Below are 20,840 nucleotides of genomic sequence, written 5' to 3'. Positions count from 1 at the left end.
GGGGGGCAATAGGGATTTCGCCTAGGGCGTCAAATTGGCTAGAAACGGCCCTGTATATATATACATATATGTTTATGTTTAATTTTGTGTTTTGTTTAGTTTTAATTTTAGTTAAGTTTAGTTATTTAGTTAATTTTATTACTTACTGCTAAAAAAAAATTTAAAGTCTGTTTTTTATTATTATTGTTTGTGTTATGTTTCTAATTATTTTGATGCTTCAAATTAGGGCTGGACGATATGGCCAAAATTGATATCACGATATGTTTCTTAATTTCGGTCGATACGATATAATTCCGATATCGATATGAACACTATTTATCTGAAATAGAAATCTTTTGTAACATTATAAATGCCTTTATCCTTTATCAGATCAAATGAAAATGCCATCGAAACTTTTCTGAAGACAGTCGGTTCCCTTCACAGATACATTTATATAAAACACCCGCGACATTTTTTGATTTTGAAACGTGCAGTGCTCATGTTTATTCAACGAAGTCAAACGGCACAAATAAATCAATGTATGGGAAACACTGGTAATGTATATCGAAATATCGGAAATGTGTTTAAAAATCATATCACCGTTATTGAAAAAAATTATATCGCGATACATATTGATATTGAATTATTGTCCAGCCCTACTTCAAATTAAACCAAATGAAAATGAATAATGTTGCTCTGCCAACTGGGTGAAATAAACTAAAGTTTATTTTTATTTTATTTTGTTTTATTTCAGTTAACATTTATTTATTGTTGTTGTTTTTATTATTATTGTTGTTGTTTTTAGCCCCTTAATGGAAAATAGAATTATGGCTAGGATAAATGTCAGTCCTTTTATCATTTCATTCTTTTTTCATCTAAAATAATTAGTGGTGATGATTTTATGATAAGTGGAATAATCTTAACCATATTAATGGTGCTCCCAATTGCTGCTGATCATTATAATGAAGTTCTCATTACTGGATAGTTGAAAAAATTGCCAGTTGATCTGGTCTGCCAGATTTTTGTCCTTTTGTTAAATCGAACGAAAACTCTTAATATCTGAATAGCACGCTTTTCTGTTAATTTAGTTTTTGTAGTGTTTGTGGTTTTGTTTTGCTAGTGAGATCATATTTATATATGATCATCCATATCACGACTTACTGAGGATTCCCACGTCTCAGCTAGGGAAAGCTGAGGTCAAATCTTGGGAATATACTGCGATATGCCAAGTTATTTCTATTCAATTGCTCCTCCTGTCAACTGAAGATCCCTTTGAAGCTCAGAAATCCGGCATCAAAAGTAAGAGGATGGTACGACTCTATTAAAATGCAATTTAACATGCTTTACCTCATATGGAGGCTGGAGACACACACACACACACACAAACGGCTTACTGAAAACACACACACACACACACAAACAGCCACGTTCCTTTACTGATTGTGTGAGAATATGTGCAATTTAAAGGAAGAACAGTCATTGTAAACCCTTTATTGGCTTTGAAAATGGCTTTGAGTTGCATTCCGGCCATCCATATCAGAAATATGGCTCACAAAGATACACGCTATCGTTCCAAGACACAAGTCATAAACGCAGTGATAGAATCATTCCTCACTCTGACTGTCATTGTCATACGGAGAGTCACGGTGCCGTTGTAAACAGTTCTCTTATTAACTTTCATATGGTTCCTTTGGTGACTGTTACAGTTTGTCGATAAACAGAGCTTGTTTGCTGCAGTTTTTGCTGGAAACTGGCGTTAAAGAGCTGTGTGGAGGCTCTAAATAGTGCGCGTAGCTTTTTATGCTTTTCTTTTTTCAGAATGACTTTATGTTTGCCATATTTAGAACAGCGAGCAAAACACATTTAACATTCTAGGCTGCAGCTAATCAAACGCACCGCTCTTGCTGCTGCCCAAAGATTTAGCATTTAGATGAAGTTTTTAGCATTTTATTTTTGTCCTGCATTATGAAAGTAATGAATGTCTTATAAAGTCTGCACACAAATTCAGCAATTATAATTTCTTTAAGAAATATAATTAAAATAAGCTGTCAGTCCTTTAAAATATTTAATCACAGTTAATCTCATAATAGTTGTACAGTTATTGTGTTAATATATTCAGGAAAGAAAAGTAAATATAATTATCAGGTTTAAATTCTCAGTGTGAATCAATGTGAATCTGCAATAATTAAATAATACATCAACATTCCCTGCACTTCTCTGTTCAAAACTTTGGGGTCGGTATGGTTTTTAAATTCTTTTGAAAGAAGTTTTCTCAATCTCACCAAAGCTGCATTTATTATATCAAAAATACAGGGGGGAAAAAAATTGATGCATTGTTACGATTTAAAATAGCTATTTTCTATTTAAATATATTTTAAAGTGTAATTTATTACTCTGATGGCAAAGCTGAATTTTCAGTCTTCAGTGTCACATGATCCTTCAGAAATCATTCTAATATGCTGATTTGCCGCTCAAGAAAAACTTTTTGTCATTATCAATGTTGAAGAGTTGTGCCGTTTAATTTTATGTGGAAACTCTGCTATTTTTTCAGTATTTATTAAAAAATAAAAGTAAAAAAAAAAACAGAATATATTTGATAAAGAAATGTTTTTTTAACATTATACATGTCTTTAATAAATGTAATGTATTCTTGTATTCAATAAATGTAATGCATTCTTGTTAAAAAAAACCGTTGTGAACAATAGTGTATGTTAAGATGTTATTGCTGTTGGTCTGCAGTCCTCTTCTGTATTTCTACGAATGACAATGTTGAGCTTTGATAATTTAATTTCACTGTACAAAGTAGGCCTATAATATTATCTTTTGCTCAGCGTGGTGTCTGGGTTTGATTTAGAGAGAACATTGTGAACTTGACCTTAATAATATATGTAGGAAAAAAAAGAAAATCATCAGAAAAGAATGTATCTCTGTCACATATAAAGAGGACGTACACTTAGACTGACGTTAAATGAATTATTTATAGCCAAGTGTCTCTGGAGGAACATGTCTTTAGTGACTAAACCAGGATAAAACGGTGGTACTGCATGGCTTTGTTAGTACCAGCTCAGACGGTGACGGCAACCTTTGTTGAGTTGTCTCAGCTTTAAAATGCAAAACCAAATCTCTTGACAGAGTACACGTGTCAAAATAATATCTGCATTCAATAGCAAAACAGAACGTGTCAAACGACACTGGTATTTTTCTGATCACACCATCAGTGCCACCTATTATTACATTTACTGAGAACATCACTTTTGAGCGCTTAATGATAATGCTAATTGTTTAAAGCAGCGTGCTCATACACTGTGTGTTTTGTTTTGTAAGGTTTCATGGAAGGAGATATTGTGCGTATGCCGCCTGAAGGCATTTATTGAATGAATTTTCAACAGAAGCGTTTCTGCGGCAGCTCGTTGTGGATCTTCATTTACAGTGGAGGGAATTAGTTAATGGCCTCTAAAGGACTTCATTCTACCGTTACGGAAGTCAAGTCAAACATATTTTGCCGGCCATCATCGAGGCAAAAGTGCAGGATGCTCTCCAGAGATTGGAGACATTATACTGAACTGACCTTTAACTTAACTGACCTTTATGTTGCAGGACGATTTTTATAATATGAGCCGTGGTTTTGTGAGGAAAAGCTTGTAAAGGTATTGGAGGGATTCATGGTTCTGTACTCAAAATAGTATGTGTGAATCCTCAGTGTGCCTGTGCCGAAAACAACAGCTCAACAATCTTGGGTGATCCTCTAAGAGCAGATCCTCTGGATTTCACTTCATTTGAATATACATATTAATGTCTCCTTCAAGGTTGTTTCTAATAAACGGGGGAAAAGGGCTGTCCACACTACTGTTAAAAGGTTTCGGCTCATTAAGATCGGAATATTATTTCTTTTTTTATTTGATTATTTGATCACAAATACAGTCAAAAAAAAAAGTTATCTGCACTTTAAAAATAATTGATTTATTTTTTTTATATATTTTAAAATTTTGTTTAATCTTGTGTTGGCAAAGCTGAATTTTCACCATCAATACTCCAATCTGCAGTGTCACAAGATTCTTTAGAAATCATTCTAATATTCAGATTTGGTGCTCAAGAAACATTTCTTCTTATTATCAATGTTGGAAACAGTTGTGTTGCTTAATATTTTTTGTGGAAACCGTGATGCATTTTTTATAGGATTCTCTGATGTATGTAAAGTTCAAAAGAACAGCATTTATTTAAAATCGAAATGTTTTGTAACATTATAAATGTGTTTACTGTTACCTTTGATCAGTTTACTTACTAAAAAGTATTAATTTCTTTAAAAAAAAATGACTGATAGTGCATGTAAATCAATAATTTATTCCAAGTGCTAAAGTGTACTACTTGTCTGTGAGTGTTGTAGTAAATGTTTAACACTCCTTTTGAAAAGTAGGCCATAATTTGCTCTCCTGAAGAGAGGATGTCGACACCCTTTACCGCTATTCCCCGTAGGGTAACTAAATAAGGTATTTGTAACATCTTTAGTTTTGCTGAGTTCTAGACTTTTTTAGATCTGCAAGGCCCTCATACAGGTCTGAATTGTGGCTTGCTCTGCAGTCTGTTTAAATTGTGTTCAAACTGCAAAGGCAATCAATAAATCAGCCTTGTGAAATGTGTCTAGTTTGCAATTTTTCAGCCCCAAATAGAAATAGTACCCAAGAAATATGTTACCGATTTTTTCTGTTAAATTTATTTGAAGTTTTCCAAATCAAATCAAGCACAAAACAACCCAGAAACATATGAATCATTTTTAAAGAGAGGTAACTGATTGAGAATGATCTGTGATATGATAGAAAAATCATACTTAGTGTGTTTGTTTGAGTTATTAATGTTACGTTTATTGAATGTTACATTTATGCTCTGTGGAAAAGACCATTGATTTCTTAATTATGGCAGTCTGTATTCATGATAAAGAGTATCATGTGTCATTATCTACCAGGGACATTTACAATTGAAACATATACCTATATATTTGTTGAGATATTAACAATTTTGGTGTTTTACAGTTCCTCCAAAGATCGTGAACCTGTCGAAGGACCTTGTGGTGAATGAAGGCTCCAACGTGACTTTAATGTGCCTGGCTAACGGAAAACCAGAACCTGCCATCGGCTGGAGGATGTTATCACCTTCAGGTAAGATGCATATCATGCTTTTATGTGCTGAAAATATTTACCATAATCAGTGAAAAGTAAGCAAATCTTTAGTCAATAGCTTTTGCCTTCAAAATGAAACCGCAATCCTCAATATCGGTCCAGTACTGCTGATGTATTTTGCATTACAAAGAACGGTGCACTTTTTTCCTTTATGATTTAGCAAAATACTGCATCCCACTGACATATTAAGCACGGCTAAGATAATATATCAGGCGTCTTTTTCACTGAGAGCTCTGTGTGTGTGTGTGTGTGTGTGTGTGTGTGTATTTTGACTGTGCGGATGTGTGTGTTTGTGTATGCACCATACAAGCTGAGTGGTCCATTTTGCTTATCTTCAGGCCACATGAACAAATCAGCTCCATTTGGGCCTGTCTGCGGCTCTGTTCTGCCGTGCACCATTTCACTTAATCAGGGAAAAACTGCATTTTAATGCGCTATGATTCATGGGGTGCAATTGGACTGCTGTACCTGCTCATGCACCCCGCACACCCCCCATTTTCTTCTTTTGTGTTGTTACAAGGATCAGGTAATTGAAATGTTAATGTGACACAGAAGTGACTGCTCTGTTTTTTTGTTTGTTTTTTTTTTGGAGATTAGTGAAAGAGTTTCAGATGGGATTCCATTATGATACGGTACAGTTGTATACTAAGAGTTTCAACTGCTTTTAGGAATAAAATATCTGTTTTCAGAGGGGATTCAGTCAAGTCAGAGTCTTGTTGGACCACAGGATCTGCCTGTTTTTCCCTCATCATTTGGCAGATGGACACCGTTTATATACTTCCAGATTTCACCAGATTTCTTAAAAGTAGGGATGCACCGATACCACTTTTTCCAGTACTCCGCGCACTTCAGCTATACAGGCGTTAATACTGAATGTTTAACATTATATTCATTGCATACATATACTTCGTAGACATCTTTAATCTCTAATAACTCCATTCTGCTGTCTGTTGTGCTGTTGTCGGTGTTTCATTGTCTGAATATGGCACTTATCACATGCTGTGTGGTATCGGCGTTTGGTATCGGGGCATTTTAACGAGTATGAGTACAGGAGCTCAGTATTGGGCCCCGATACAGATACCAGTATCGGTAGCGGTGCATCCCTACTTAAAAAGATAGTTCAGTTTAAAATATAAAGAGTACAGGAGCTCAGTATTGGGCCCGATACAGATACCAGTATCGGTAGCGGTGCATCCCTACTTAAAAAGATAGTTCAGTTTAAAATATAAAGAGTACAGGAGCTCAGTATTGGGCCCGATACAGATACCAGTATCGGTAGCGGTGCATCCCTACTTAAAAAGATAGTTCAGTTTAAAATATAAATTCTGTAATGATTTCCCTACCCCTGTATGAACACAAAAGAAGATGTTTTGAGAAATGACTAAGTTTTTTCTCTTTTTTTTTTTTTGGTCCATACAATGAGTCAGTGGAGTCCAAAGTTGTTTTGGACTCCACTGACTTCATCATATGACCAAATACTGAACCATTAATAAACAGAATTTATATATACTGTAAATATATTACATTTATAATATATAAATATTTGCTGTGCATCTTCCTCAACAAAAAATCACTTGAAGAATATCGGGGCCTTTGATAATCATATATACATATATACAGGTGCATCTAAAAAAATTTGAATATCGTGAAAAAATTCATTTTTTTTGTAACTTATTTCAAAAAGCGAAACTTTCATGTATTCTAGATTCATTACATGTAAAGGAAAACATTTTAAAAAGTTTTCTGTTTTAATTTTGATGATTAGAGCTTACAGCTCATGAAAGTCAAAAATCCAGTATCTCAAAAATATTAAAATATTTCCTAAGATCAATAAAAAAAAAGGATTTGCAAAACATAAAAGTTCAAGTTCTTTAAAGTATGTTCATTTATGCACTCAATATTTGGTCGGGGCTCCTTTAGCACAAATGACAGCATCAGTAGCTATGTTTCCATCCAAAGATTCAAATTAAACTTGCTAAATATCACTAAGAATATAGGAGAAGCCACTGAATATAATAATTTTCATATATGATATAAATTACTTGCACCTCAGAGTGAGCAGACGTAACACAATAAATGCTGTCAATGCTTTTGGAGGTGGATGCTGCTGTTTGGGAATGCAGTCGTGTAAGACAATTATACAGAAATACTTTGACGACAGACTTTGCTCAGGCATTTCAGAATGACCATAACAACATATAGATGCTGTGAACGAGATCAGTCCACTGCTAGTCAAGTCGAGTCCCGTCTCATAACGCAAAGTCACATGACTTTTTCGATGCGCATGGAGGAATTTATTTTTGGTAAATGTGTTTCCATCGTAGTTAATACACATTTTTTCTTATAGGATAAAAAGTTTATCCTACTCAAATGTTTTTTATGTGCATTTTTAGAATTTATGCGCATCTTGGCGTTTCCATACAGCGTTTTTTAATGTGATATTCCAAAATACGAATAAAATAGGTGGATGGAAACGCAGCTAGTGAGGTGTGGCATGGAAGCGATCAGCCTGTAGCACTGCTGAGGCACTATTGAGCCTTCAGCTTGTCTGTATTGTTGGATCGACTGTTTCTCATCTTTCTCTTGAAAATGTCCCATAGATTCCATATGGGGTTCAGGTCAGGCATGTTGGCTGGCCAATCAAGCACAGTAATATCATGGTCAGCAAACCACTTGGAAGTAGTTTTGGCACTGTGGACAGGTGCTAAAGTCCTGCTGGAAATGGAAATCAGCATTTCCATAAAGCTTGTCAGCAGATGAAAGCATAAAGTGCTCCAAAATCTCCTGGTAGACGGCTGCATTGGCTTTGGACTTGATAAAACACAATGGACCAACACCAGCAGACGTCACGGCACCCCAAATCATCACTGACTTCGGGAACTTCACACCGGACTTCAAGCAGCTTGGATTCTGTGCCTCCTCAGTCTTCCTCCAGACTCCAGACCTTGATTTCCAAATGAAATGCAAAATTTACTTTTATCTGAAAATAGGTCTTTGGACCACTGAGCAACAGTCCAGTTCTTTTTCTCCTTAGCCCAGGTAAGATGCTTCTGACGTTGTTTCTGTTTCAGAAGTGGCTTGGTAGCCCTTTTCCTGAAGACGTCTGAGCGTGGTGACTCTTGATGCACTGACTCCAGCTTCAGTCCACTCCTTGTGAAGCTCTCCCAAGTGTTTAAATCGGCTTTGCTTGACATTATTCTCAAGCTTGTGGTCATCCCTGTTGCTTTGTGCACCTTTCCTACCCAATTTCTTCCTTCCAGTCAACTTTGCATTTAATATGCTTTGATACAGCACTCTGTGAACAGCCACCCCTTTCAGTAATGACCTTCTGTGACTTACTCTCTTTGTGGAGGGCGTCAACGATCGTCTTCTGGACCATTGCCAAGTCAGCAGTCTTCCCCATTATTGTGGTTTCAAAGAACAATAGATACCCGGAATTTATACTGTAGGAATGGTCATTTCATGAAACTCAAATGTAAATATTCTAATATTTGAGATACTGGATTTTTGACTGTAAGCTCTAATCATCAAAATTAAAACAAAAACAAAAAAACTTTTGAAATATTTTACTTTACATGTAATGAATCTAGAATATATGACAGTTTCACTTTTTGAAATAAGCTACCAAAAAAAATGAACTTTTTTACGATATTCTAATTTTTTGAGATGCACCTGTATATACAGTCAAACCAAAAATTATTCAGGCACCAGATATCATTTTTGATATTTTTTTACTAGTGGGTGCTGGACACTATAGTTCATTTATGTAAGTAAGGATAACAAAATAAAATAAACTGTGACATGTTATACCCAAAAATTCTTTATACAGTGGACTACCAGTAAAATTGATAAAAAATTTGGGACCAAAAATTTGATTTGACACTTTGACCTGACCATGCTTTATTACATACCGTTCTATCAAAGTTATCAAGAAGAATTTGTTCTGACACAGTTTAACTCTTGAGTTCTTGAGGTCATATTTTGTTACCATTTTCTAAACCATAGCGAATAAACTGTGATAATGTGAGAAATTTTGAAGGTGTCTGAATAAATTTTGGTTTTACTGTAATTCATTTGTGATTATCAAGATGAATTTGTTCTGACACAGGTTTGACTGTGTGTGTGTGTGTGTGTGTGTGTGTGTGTGTGTAACAAATATTTAAGTTTGTACTTGATTTTATTCATAATGATTTGATTGGGTTTTGAAAAATGAACATAACAGAATGGAGTTAGACCATATGCCAGTTTGCTAAAACAATGCCCAAATAGCATGGACATAGTGATTTTAATTAAAGATTAGAAACACATATTTTTTTATTTGGAATGTGCACTGATGAATCATTTATAAGGCCAGGAAGATACATGAAGGAAGTAAATAGGGTTCAGTTTGATTTTGTGTTGACTCTAAAACTAATAAAAAATGCAGAGGTGGCTCAAATTAGTCTCTGAAATGGTGGGGTGTGTTGGCGTTAGTAACATTACACCACTTATAAACGCCATGGTTTTGTGCCGTTTGATCAATTTAACACTTCATTGGCTCTCAGATCTGATTTGCTTTTGTAAACGCATGCCATAATCTTCAAAGAGCTGGCAACCAGGAATCTTGATGGGGCTGGAATCAGTCGGAAGCTATCCAAACGACGTGTGAAACTTAATTAAGACACAGACCCCCTTGCGATAAGATCTTAATATCTCGATAGCACCGGGATTTGTTGTCTTGTAGAGATTTGTTTCTTTTAAAAATTTGTATTAGACAGACAAGAGAGCCTGTTGATGTCAAGCGCACCTGCTCCCTTGAGCATTCACCGTACTACAATCATTTAGATTTACCGCAGCGTTTCCACATTGTTTCAATAAAGGGCTGAAATAAGTCTGCCAGTCACACTTAGTTCTGTAAGTACACATCTCCGACCTTTAAATGGCACTTCGCTCAAAGCCACACGGCTCTTTCTCTGGACTCTCTATATAAACCGAGAGATTTCATGATGTTACGTCGTGTCTCCCGTCTCACATCACTCGCTTGTATTTTTTCTCAAGATTACGATCATACCAAGTCCTTACTTTATCTAGACCTAATCTAAAGAGGGCAGCTAGGCCTGCTATCATCCATTCTCATTAAAGAAACATGCAACAGCAATGTTATTTGTGCTTTAATGACTTTCTAGAGTTCACCTTCATGTGTAGAATGCTGTAGTTAATGCTAACAGCAGCATATCGCGATTTTGTCATGGAGAAAAGGTTGATGGATGATTTAATGTGGTTTAGATTGAATTTATGGCAAAATGCATTTACATAAAAAGCACTGAAATGTGATTTTAAGGCCATTAGCGGCACAGTTATGATGGGAAATTGCCATAATTTTGCAGAAAATGTAAAATGAGAGTGCTACACTTTTATGCATTTTTAGATTAGCCAGAATATTTTGTAAATGAACTCACTGGGGTCAGTGGATGTGTAGAACTTTGTTATTGACAGACATTCCAGTTCTGTGGAAATTCTGTGTGAGATTCAGTTCTGAGATTTTGTGTGACTGGCTATTAGCAATCTGAATTATTGATCAAGCCCAAAGTCTACAACAACTAAAAACTGAAATTTAGTACCAGACCAGTTGTTTTTGCTGAAATCATGAATATTATAGTAAGCTCTTTTGTTGTTTTGCTAGAACAGTATGCGATTTTCCCAGAAACCTTTTCATAACTTTACGGTTCAGAACATCAGTGATTTATGTTGTGTTTCTAGAAATCCAGATTTTTTTTGCAAACTGTAAAGATACTTTTCCAATGATGCAATATACTTTTCATTAATGTTTTTTCCAGTAAAATATTGAAACATCCAGAAAATAAGAGGAATTTACTTGAGAAGCAAAATTCCACAATATGCTACGATTTGAAGTATTTTCTTACCATATACAGTGGTGGCCAAAATTGTCCATGCAGATGGTTGCTCTGAGCACAACAAATACCAGATGAAGTCGTACTGTTTCATCCACTTTTAACTTTAATATTTGGTATGTCCACCTATTGCAGCAATTACAGCAGCACATCTCTCTGGCACAGTGTCAATATATTTCCTGAGAACTTCAACACTAATGTTATCCCATGCCTTCTGCAACTCAAGCCAAAGGCTTTCCTTTGGATGTACAATAGATCTGTCCAGTTTATTTTCCAACTCACCCCAAATTTGCTCGATGGGGTCGAGGTCCAGACTTTTTGAGGGGGCCAGTCCATCATTTTCAGTGTTCCAGCAGATTCCTTTCGTCGCAGGTAGTTCTGGCAATAGTTTGTTTTATGGGTATTGTAATGGCCAATTAAAAAAAAAACAACTGAAACCTCTTAAATATGCCAAGTGTTCTAACAATTTTGGCCACCTGTACTTTTTTCCTGTTACATACATTTAATTAAAGATAGTGATGTTTATGCTTAAAAATGCCAATGATGATTGAAAATTAACTTAAGATGTAATTTTTGAAAATTAGTTATCTTACACAATTTTTAATATCTTTAAAGATAATTGCATGTAATTTACTGAAAAAATACTAATGAAGAAACTATTGTATTTGCATTGCACTAGTGGTCTTTCTCAAACTACTTCACACCCTTCAGTATTTGTGGAGGATGTGGATAACAGCCAATGTTCTGCCTTCCACGCTCGTTTATGCTCAAAAGAAACTATAAAGATGATATATTAATGTTATTATCCCCTGAGGCTTTTTAATAGACATATTACACACTTGGATGAATCATTTGCAGGCTGTGCATGGTCTTTCTTTCATGTGATCAGAGCAAAACCCTTTGGTGGGAAGGCTTGTTTACTGATTTTTTCAATCCTCAAAAAGGGATATTCACCCAATCCCTTATTTCTCTCTCTCTCTGTAAAATCCAGTGGGCTAAAGATCAGAGCAAGCAGCATGTGAGCTGCATTGTGGGTATGGGAAGAGTAAACGTGTTGTTATTGTGTTACTGCGTTGTTTTACCTTTGGGTGAGGAATAGGGTCAATAATGTTGCTAATTTATCATTGCTGCTGTTTAATCGACTTGAATAAACATTGTTTTTAATGAGCGTCTGTGTCCCAGGAGTGAACACTCCTATTAGATCAGTGCGAATTTGGGTTTTGGCTCAGTGAAGAGCACATTGTGTGGAGCACATTGCTTGAGGTTTTTATTGAGCTGTGATTGCATTAATCCTGTTTATAACCATCTATGTAATGAGGCTGCTGTGTGTTTGGGTTCGGCAGCTCATTCCAGGAACCAAATGATCCTCTGAGCGCTAGCCCTAACTGCTAATACAGTTCTACTCTGCCGATCTCGCTCACTATTTTTCTCTCACCCTCCCCTACCTGGTTCTGTGCTGACTCTAGTTATTTTCGAGAGGGGTTTTTTTTGGATGACAGAAACACAGAGTGAAATGAATGCATTTGGAGTGGGGTTATAGATTGATATTACTCTGGTCGGATCTGGTTATGGTGTTTCTCTCTCCTGAGCAATGGCCTCGGGGGTTTAGAAAGATACGGATCTGTGAACTACTTTGTGGAACCGCAAACTACCCCATGCTAATGTACTCTGCTGTGTATTTATCTTTTCAGTCGCATTCAAGCTTGTATTATCTGTCTCTCAAATCAATTACAGCCCGCTGTTCCATCTAGTCTCCATTCAAGAGCCGAATTTACCAAAACACCCAATTTTGCGCATGCATTTAAGCCGGAGAGAATAACAACAACCTAATTAAGATATTTCAGCACATTTAGAAGGTGATTAAACTGGATTGTGGGTGCTTTTTGCGCTTATATACTGAATACAAATGTAGCGCAAACACATTTGCACTCGTTCGCACAAACAAAAGCATATTTCAGCATTAGTAACAGATGTGGCTTTCACTTTGCATTTTTAAGTCAAACAAAGACTGAAGGACTGAAGATATGTGATGGCTGGAATCAAAGCAAGCCTGTCAAACTGCATTATCTTTGCTGACAAGAATCTCAGCTGAATAAAGCCAATGAATATCTGCAGGGCATATGTGTGACTCACGCTATCTGTGTTTGTTTTCCTCAAGCAGATAATGCATTAAAGGTTTTGCACTAGTCAAGTCTGTATTTTTATGTCAGTTAATAGACCTTTTGTTTTCTAAATTAATAAACAGATTATTCTTCTTCAACCGACAATGCAGTACTTACCTGGATATAAATCTCATTATAGCCGTGACTAATCAAACAACCCATTGTATCATGCACCAAAAGTGGCTAATGAGATATCTTGTGACCTCTGATGTAGGCAGATCTGGTGTTTGGTTCACGTTCAGAACAGAAGCGGAGGAAATCAGGTGGTTCGGTAATGGCGTTCCTGCCCCGCTGCTCTGGAGGGATCAGACAGAGAACCTGTCGCTCGTAAGATGACATATTCAGCTGTGCCTGGATTGATTCAGCACCTTGCCCAACTCTGCTTTCCTTCTCTCTGGGGTTTTGTGTGTGTGTACAACAGCTCTGCAGTATTAGTTCGTTGCTCTCTGCTTTGCTGCAGTACTTTACACTCATACTGGGCTGAGCTACTTTAGCTAGAGGTCTAGGACAGTCCAATAGTTCTAGATGGTGAATTTAAAACAGTGTTTCGTAGATTAGTTCCAGATTATTTTTGCCTGCTAACTTATATAGCCATACTTTTGAATATCAATATAAATTCTGATCCAGTTTGCATCTTATTCTAGACAAAAACATCTTATTTGACAGGGGGAGACTGTCTGAGTGAAAAGAAACATAACTTCACTTTGTTTTCACATGCAATTTCAGGGCTGGTTATCTGGAACAATTGATACAACAATAGCAAATTGGCCTGGAAAAACTCAGCTAGGAAATTTGGAATTGTTAAATTTATGCTCAAAAGTATTAAAATATTAGTTGCTTGTTGAACACAGAAGATATTTTGAATATGCCTCAGTGTATTTATGTATCTATGTATTTATTCATTTATTTAAATTTTAGTCTAATGTCGTTTTGGACCACATTGACTTTAATTGTATGGGCAAAAAAAAAATAAAAAATTTTTGGGTGAACTATATCTTAATACAAGTTTTATATCAGATTTGATATGCAAATATTTTGAAAAAATGTGTCAGGGTTGTTTTGTTTTGTTTTGTTTTTCCTTGCCCATACATGTAAAGCCAGTAGAGTGCAATGTCGTTTTGGACCCCATTGACTTTTATTGTATGGTATAGTTCACAAAAATAAAAAATAAAAAATTGGGCCAAGTACACCTTCAGCTCTATAATCCTGCTGTATCACATTTGACTGATTGGAAAATGGGTTGAAAAATGTCTTTTTTTTTGTTTTTTGTTTTTTGTGAACTATACCTTTAAGTACTGATAGTTTAATAACTTCAGAATTAATCTAATTCTGTCTGTGGATATCTGCTTTCATTTATACTAAGAGCCTCAGCCAAAACTAACTAAATATTTTGGATGAGATATGATGGCACTAACAGAAAAACTTTCACAAAGTAATTAGTTCTATACAAAAGTGTCCATTGTATAACTTTGGATTGCAAATGGAGATTTCAAGAAGCTGTTGTCATTTTTGTGTGCAGTATTCATCAGTGAGAATGCCATCTGAGGATGTGACTGTGGAGGGCAGCCTGCTTCATTTCTGTGGCTTTGGTTTCTCCATTAATAGAGTTGTTTGGCGCTTGTTCTATTTTTTATGACACTCGGTGCGATACTTGTACCATTTCAGCTCAAGAGGCATTTGATTTTAACTTGTGATAATATCACAAATCATACCCTGGGCGTATTATTGACTGACATTTATAATGCCATCGGGGGCCATGAATATACAAAAGCGGTTGCATTATGTAAGACATGCATAATGAATGTGCTTCAGGAGTGTATTGATGAAGAAAAAAACCTGAGATGTCAGTCTTCAAGTACTTCGCGTTGATACAATCCTGCATGGCAGCCGTGAAACCCAAAGCCCCTGATGGAAATAAATGGTCCCATTTTGTCAATCTTCGCTTTGATGGAAGACAGTCCACAATGCACCTGATGCCAAAGCACCGCATTTCCTTTCTGCTGGACCAGGTATCAAACGGCAATGGTTTGCTTTTCATACAGCTTACAACATCAACAACGTGCACTTTTCAGTGGGAAACATCAAAATGAACATCTTGAATGAAGAAGAAACTCTCCTTCTGTGGCTCAATTTGCAAATTGGTTCGTTCCGAAGGTGTAGTTGATTGTTTGAATTTAAAACGTAATCTTTTTAAATAATGCAACAATAAAATTATACAAGTGCCTTTTTGAGTAGACTTCAAGCTGCTTTTCAGTGCAGCGAGGTGTGTACAGTGTTGAACGGTAATGAGCTTCTTTCTCCAGAGCGCTCTGTTGACACTCCTCATCAGGTTAAAGGAAGTGCCTCTTTCTTTCTCGTTAACAGCCCCTCCCAGGTGTAAGACATTGTCTTTCAGAACATACTTAAGTGAATGCAGTGTGATATTTTGCTGTCAGAAACTACATTGGGGACGATATTTATTTAAGTCAACCATGTATTACCGCTTGACGTTGAGAACTGCATCACATGGATCCCTTTCCACCAACGTTTTTTTTTTTTTCCCCTAGTCTGGGTTTCGTGAACATGAAAAGGCGCCTTATGTTTTAGCAGTTTGACTCCGGTGTGTATGCCAACACTTCAAAGCAGCTGTGCAGAGACTGAGACTCATATTTGAATTGAATTTTATATCTCTAGTGTCGCCTTCTCCCACAATAGGACACAAATGACTATAAATACATCAGAGCATCAGTATTTCAGGGAAGATGAGGTTTGAATTTGCAAAGAAGGGCATCAACATGCTCTACAGTGTGGCTTATTGTACCCAAGCAAAGTACTGGGAAATCAGACGCATTTCAGCTCTTCAGTAATAATGAGACACATGCAGCATGATGCTATTTACCCAAGTAACACTTTGCTGTTTCAGGATCAAGACTCCTATCCAACCAATCAAGTCATTTGTTTTTGTTGTAGTTGTGTTTTGAGGAATCATAGACAACCCTTCTCTCTTTTGAGAGCTTTAATACAGATCATGACTTATTTTAATGTTTTCTTGTTCAGATGACAGCCTAAGCTCAGACAGCGAGGTTCTGGAGATTCTATTCATCAGCAGATATAGAGCAGGAGTGTATGAATGCACCGCATCCAATGACATTGCAGTGGACACACAGACTGTTGAGCTCACAGTCAACTGTAAGTCTCTTTTGAATTTAAGTCAACATTACATACATATACAATTTATATTGCATATGTAATTTTTTTTAAATTTATTTATTTATGGACTTATTTTTTGACTTGTTTATTTATTTGTAAACAAATATTTGTTCACTTTTAAATAAATACATTTATAATGATGATTTATTTAATAAATAAATAAAGTTTTTGTTAATGAAATGTCTTAAAAATGCAACAAAAACATCATCACTAAATCTTAAGACTTTTGAACCCGACTTTATGTGCAAAACGTTTATTTGCTTATTTGTTTAAACCTGTAAACTTTCAAGGTTTTATTTAAATAAATATAAAATTATAACAGAATTTGTAATGAAATGTCTCAAAATGAAAAACAAAAGCATTGCTAGTGTTTTAAGACTTTTGAACCCCACTTTGTTTACAAATTATCTGTATTTATTCATTTATTTATTTAAACAACTTTAACGTTTTCTGTAAATAAAGAGAAAGGATTTTATTGAAATAAATAAATATAAAATGATAATATAATGTGTAGCAAAATGTCTTAAAATGCAAAACAAAAGTTCAAAGGTTTAAGACCTTTGAACCCCACTTTGTGTACAAATTTTATTTGTACTTTATTTATTCAAACATGTTAATACACAGACATTTTAGGATTTTATTTAAATAAATAAATATAAAATTATAATATAATTTGTAAGTAAATGTCTTGAAATGCAAAATAAAAGAATGACCAATAGTGTACTTTTGATCCCGCTTTGTGTACAAATTATATTTAATTTTGTTTGTTTGTTGTTTGAAGTTGCATTATGATGGTCACTAAGTAACAGACCCTAACAGAGATCCTTTATGTGGTTTTGTGTGTTTAGACCCTCCCAGTGTTTCAGATGGCAGAGATGTCGGCGTGACCCTGGGTCAGAGAGGTGTCCTGCAGTGTGAGGCAGATGCTGTACCCGAGGCAGATTTTGAGTGGTACAGAGATGACAGGAGGTATGGCATATCACTTCAGGATATTCTGCTTCATCTGTTCCTTTCTTTGGGATAAAACCGTAACCTCAATGTAACACTTAGTGTTATATGTGTGTGTGTGTGTGTGTGTGTGTGTGTGTGTTTGTGTACACTCTGTAATTTCTCTTTCTCTTTCAATTTACAGTTTCTTTTTTGCTAGATGTATACAGAAGCAGCTAGTTCTTAACAAGAGTGTTCTGTATTTCCTGTATATCTGTCAGATGTATAATATTGGAATTGACATTGTGAGGTGAAGGACAAATATTTTTCAGTAGTTTTACATGACTGACTAGATGTGCTGTCATTTGTTCACTGTATTTAACAGCAAAATACTTGAGTGCCTTTGGCTGGAATGTGTCTCAGTATGTTCTCTCAAACTGTCTTTGATGTCAAGTGAAGAATAAGTTGTCACAATTTTGTATCATAATTAAATGTGCAGAAGCACGCGTGTTGCGTGTCCCTCTGCGTGCCACTGCCAGTAATTCAATCCTGCAGTTTTGCCTCCTTTTAATGTATCCAGGCCCGCCGCAATCTGCGTCCGAAAATGTTGATGCTGTCATAAATGTAACTTCTAGCTTCAAAGCAAGCTCTGATGTAGCGTAAACAAGGCCAGGCTGATTCAAGTCTCCCCATTTGCTGACTGTTTCCCAGGATCTTCAGTGACTTTGATGGCATTGAGATTGAGGATGCCGGAGCATTTTCAAAGCTGACATTCTTCAACGTGTCCGAGGCAGACTATGGCAATTACACCTGCATTGCTATCAACAAACTTGGGAGCGCTAACACAAGCATCATCCTATACGGTAAGTTTCAGTAGTTGCTGGTTTCAGTCAAATCTTAAAGTCTGTTAGGAGCCTCTTCACAATTCTTCAACTAGTTTAATTTTTTTTATTTTTTTTGCTTAAATTTTCGTTCAAAAAAAAATAAGCTGAACGAAAGCAGAACTTCATGCTGATAACGTTCCTGTAAACACTATGAATTTTTTTTTCGTAGTTTCTGACCCGTTCAACTATTAATCTTTGAGATTTTCATCTCAGGATTCTCCTTCATTTGCTTTTGATTCATGTTTTTGTGTTTGTTTTTGTTGATGTAGAAATAATTGAACCCACTAGTTCGACGCTATTGCAAGGTTAGTAGAGTGCATGGGAATGTGGCCTCCTAAAGCATGTTCCAGCGTGTTTAATAGGCAAAGAAGATGCAAACATGGTTATTTTCATATCAACCGCAATGTGACAAGGCCAAGTCGTTGATATGGCACTCAAGTTTATCGGCGAGGGCGGCTCACAAAATTTCCCTGATTTGAACAGGGTAATATAATTGTCGTGCCTCGTCTGACAGAATGTGATTGTCAGATGTAAATTGGCCACTAGCTGTTCCTATTAAGGGGGTTATTAGCTTAAAATCCCATTTTGTAATGTCAATAATATATTCAGCACATTGAGTGACAATCTGAATTGGCGCTCTGGGATTGGCGGGGTACTGACATGCCTCAATCTGCCTTCAGTCACTGTGGGTTGATGAATGGGTCTCTGTTTTTGTACTGTAGCCTAAACATGTTTCTCTTTCTCCTCTGTCACTTTCTTTCCTCTCTAACCTTCCTCCACCATGGCATGGCTTCATTATGTCAATGCATGCTCTCATCCGCTGTTTGTAAGTACATGTCTGCATCATATGATGTCTTTTGATGTTTGTTGAATTGTGAGTGATTCGTTATTACTCAGCTGATGAGAAAAGTACTTAAAGGAAAATTGTCATCATTTACTTGCAATCATACTACTGTGGAACAGGATAAAAAAGGAATACTGTTCTCTAACCAATGTAATTACAGTGAACAGAGACTGGACAAAACGGACAGAAAAGCAGCATGAACGTATCGTAAAAGTGGTCCATATGACTCATGCGCTGAAGTCCACGTTTTCTGAAGTTATACAGTAGTTGGAGAGCAGTAGTGATGCCCGATTCATAAAAGAATCATTCTTTTGAGTTAGACATTTTTAATGAATCAGTTGATTCAATTCTCAAAATCAGCCAGAATAATTCATTTGAATTGGACTGATCCGCTTCTCAAGTTCTCAATGACACAGTAATCTTGCAGTGGTTAACAGTTCACTGGAATATAACAAAAAAATATAACATGAGTTTATTGGACTACTTTTATGATACTTTTATAGTACTTTTGCATCCTTTTTAAAGCCTAAAATCTTCAGTTATTGTTCATTAAAGTAGCATGGAAAAGAACCAGTGTATCATTCCACATAAGAAAGTAAGACATAGCGGTTTGGAATAACATGACGGTGGGAAATTGATGACAAATATTATCATTTTTGGCTGAGCTATAAATCACTTTAAATGTACATTTGCCCCTTACAAAAAAAGTGCCATGGTCTTACCTGGACTTAGGAACCATGGTAGTACACAATGGTTTATGGTACACTCTACAATAGCTGTCAGTGGGGCAGTACCTTTTAAAAGGTTCAAATTTGTACTATTTAGGTGCTAAAATGTACATTTTATGTCCAAAGGTTTACATTTTGAAAAGGTACAGGCCCAGTGACAGCTTTTATACCTTTTTTTCTGAGATTGTACATAAATCATACAGTATCATTGTATCAATACAGTATATCAACCCAATTTACCATTGTACTGCCACAGTAGGAGAGACCTCAGCCAATTTAACTTTTTACTTTTTACTCTCAGACTACTGCAATTTGTCCATCTTGTGGTATCAAGCCTATGAATGTGCCAACAGTAATATTGCCATTAATGCACATGCATAGAGAAAAATCATATTGAATTTCAGACAAGTCATGTTATGTAATTGCAGCTAATACACATTCTATTGATGAATAGAAGTTGCAGTGCACACTTTAACTAATAGATCTCAAATAGCTGAATAACTTAAAAGAATGTCATTCATTTAATACTAAATAGTTTATAGTTTTATATGGTACTGATTCTTTTAGCTATGTTGAATGATATGTTTAAAAGCAAAGGTCAAACTGAGACCTACATTATTTAAAACATAGGCGTAATTTGCGGGTGGGACATGTCCCCACCACTTTTTGCCAGGGTCGATATTGTCCCTACCACTTTTTGAAAGTAATTGAAAAATATATTGCAGAAGGTATGTATTAAAGGGAAAACAAGATCAACAAATCATTCTTCATAATCAAATTAGGGTGATAAAAAAAACAAAAAACAACAACATTTGACTCCTTACGCATGCATAACTCGTGCAGTGCAATAACGATGTGATTTGCAGTTGTCGCACTTTTCGTAATGTCATTAGGCTATAGCATTTTATTTTTTAAAAATGGAGAGCTTCCTTGTGCTAAGTAGGCCTGCCCTCTACTAAAAAATTTTCTAGTCAACTAGTCGCACGTTATATTAAATTGATTAATATAATAATATATTAACCATACTTCAATATAGGCTATAGGCAGACGTATTAGGCTAGA

At 35.8% G+C, this 20,840-nt stretch overlaps 1 protein-coding gene across 9 annotated transcripts in view; it reads left to right on the top strand.

Moving 5' to 3' along the window:
* LOC107746996 (neurotrimin-like) overlaps nucleotides 1–20,840 on the top strand; it is a 337,453-nt gene that overhangs the window by 310,184 nt on the left and 6,429 nt on the right. For 5 of the 9 annotated variants that reach the window (XM_016561376.1, XM_016561380.1, XM_016561379.1 and 2 more), the window contains 5 exons: nucleotides 5,007–5,132; nucleotides 16,243–16,374; nucleotides 17,244–17,364; nucleotides 18,034–18,185; nucleotides 18,476–18,511. In XM_016561376.1, coding sequence (XP_016416862.1) covers nucleotides 5,007–5,132; nucleotides 16,243–16,374; nucleotides 17,244–17,364; nucleotides 18,034–18,185; nucleotides 18,476–18,511 — 567 coding nt within the window. The remainder of the gene's footprint in view (nucleotides 1–5,006; nucleotides 5,133–16,242; nucleotides 16,375–17,243; nucleotides 17,365–18,033; nucleotides 18,186–18,475; nucleotides 18,512–20,840) is intronic. The other 4 variants (XM_016561382.1, XM_016561381.1, XM_016561378.1 and 1 more) reach the window with 1 other exon arrangement.

The sequence above is a fragment of the Sinocyclocheilus rhinocerous genome, unplaced genomic scaffold (assembly GCF_001515625.1).
Source record: "Sinocyclocheilus rhinocerous isolate Xijiao unplaced genomic scaffold, SAMN03320098_v1.1 scaffold708, whole genome shotgun sequence".
Classification (NCBI taxonomy): domain Eukaryota; kingdom Metazoa; phylum Chordata; class Actinopteri; order Cypriniformes; family Cyprinidae; genus Sinocyclocheilus; species Sinocyclocheilus rhinocerous.
Note: the sequence above shows the minus strand (reverse complement) of the source record. Positions and strands in the feature narration are given on the sequence as shown.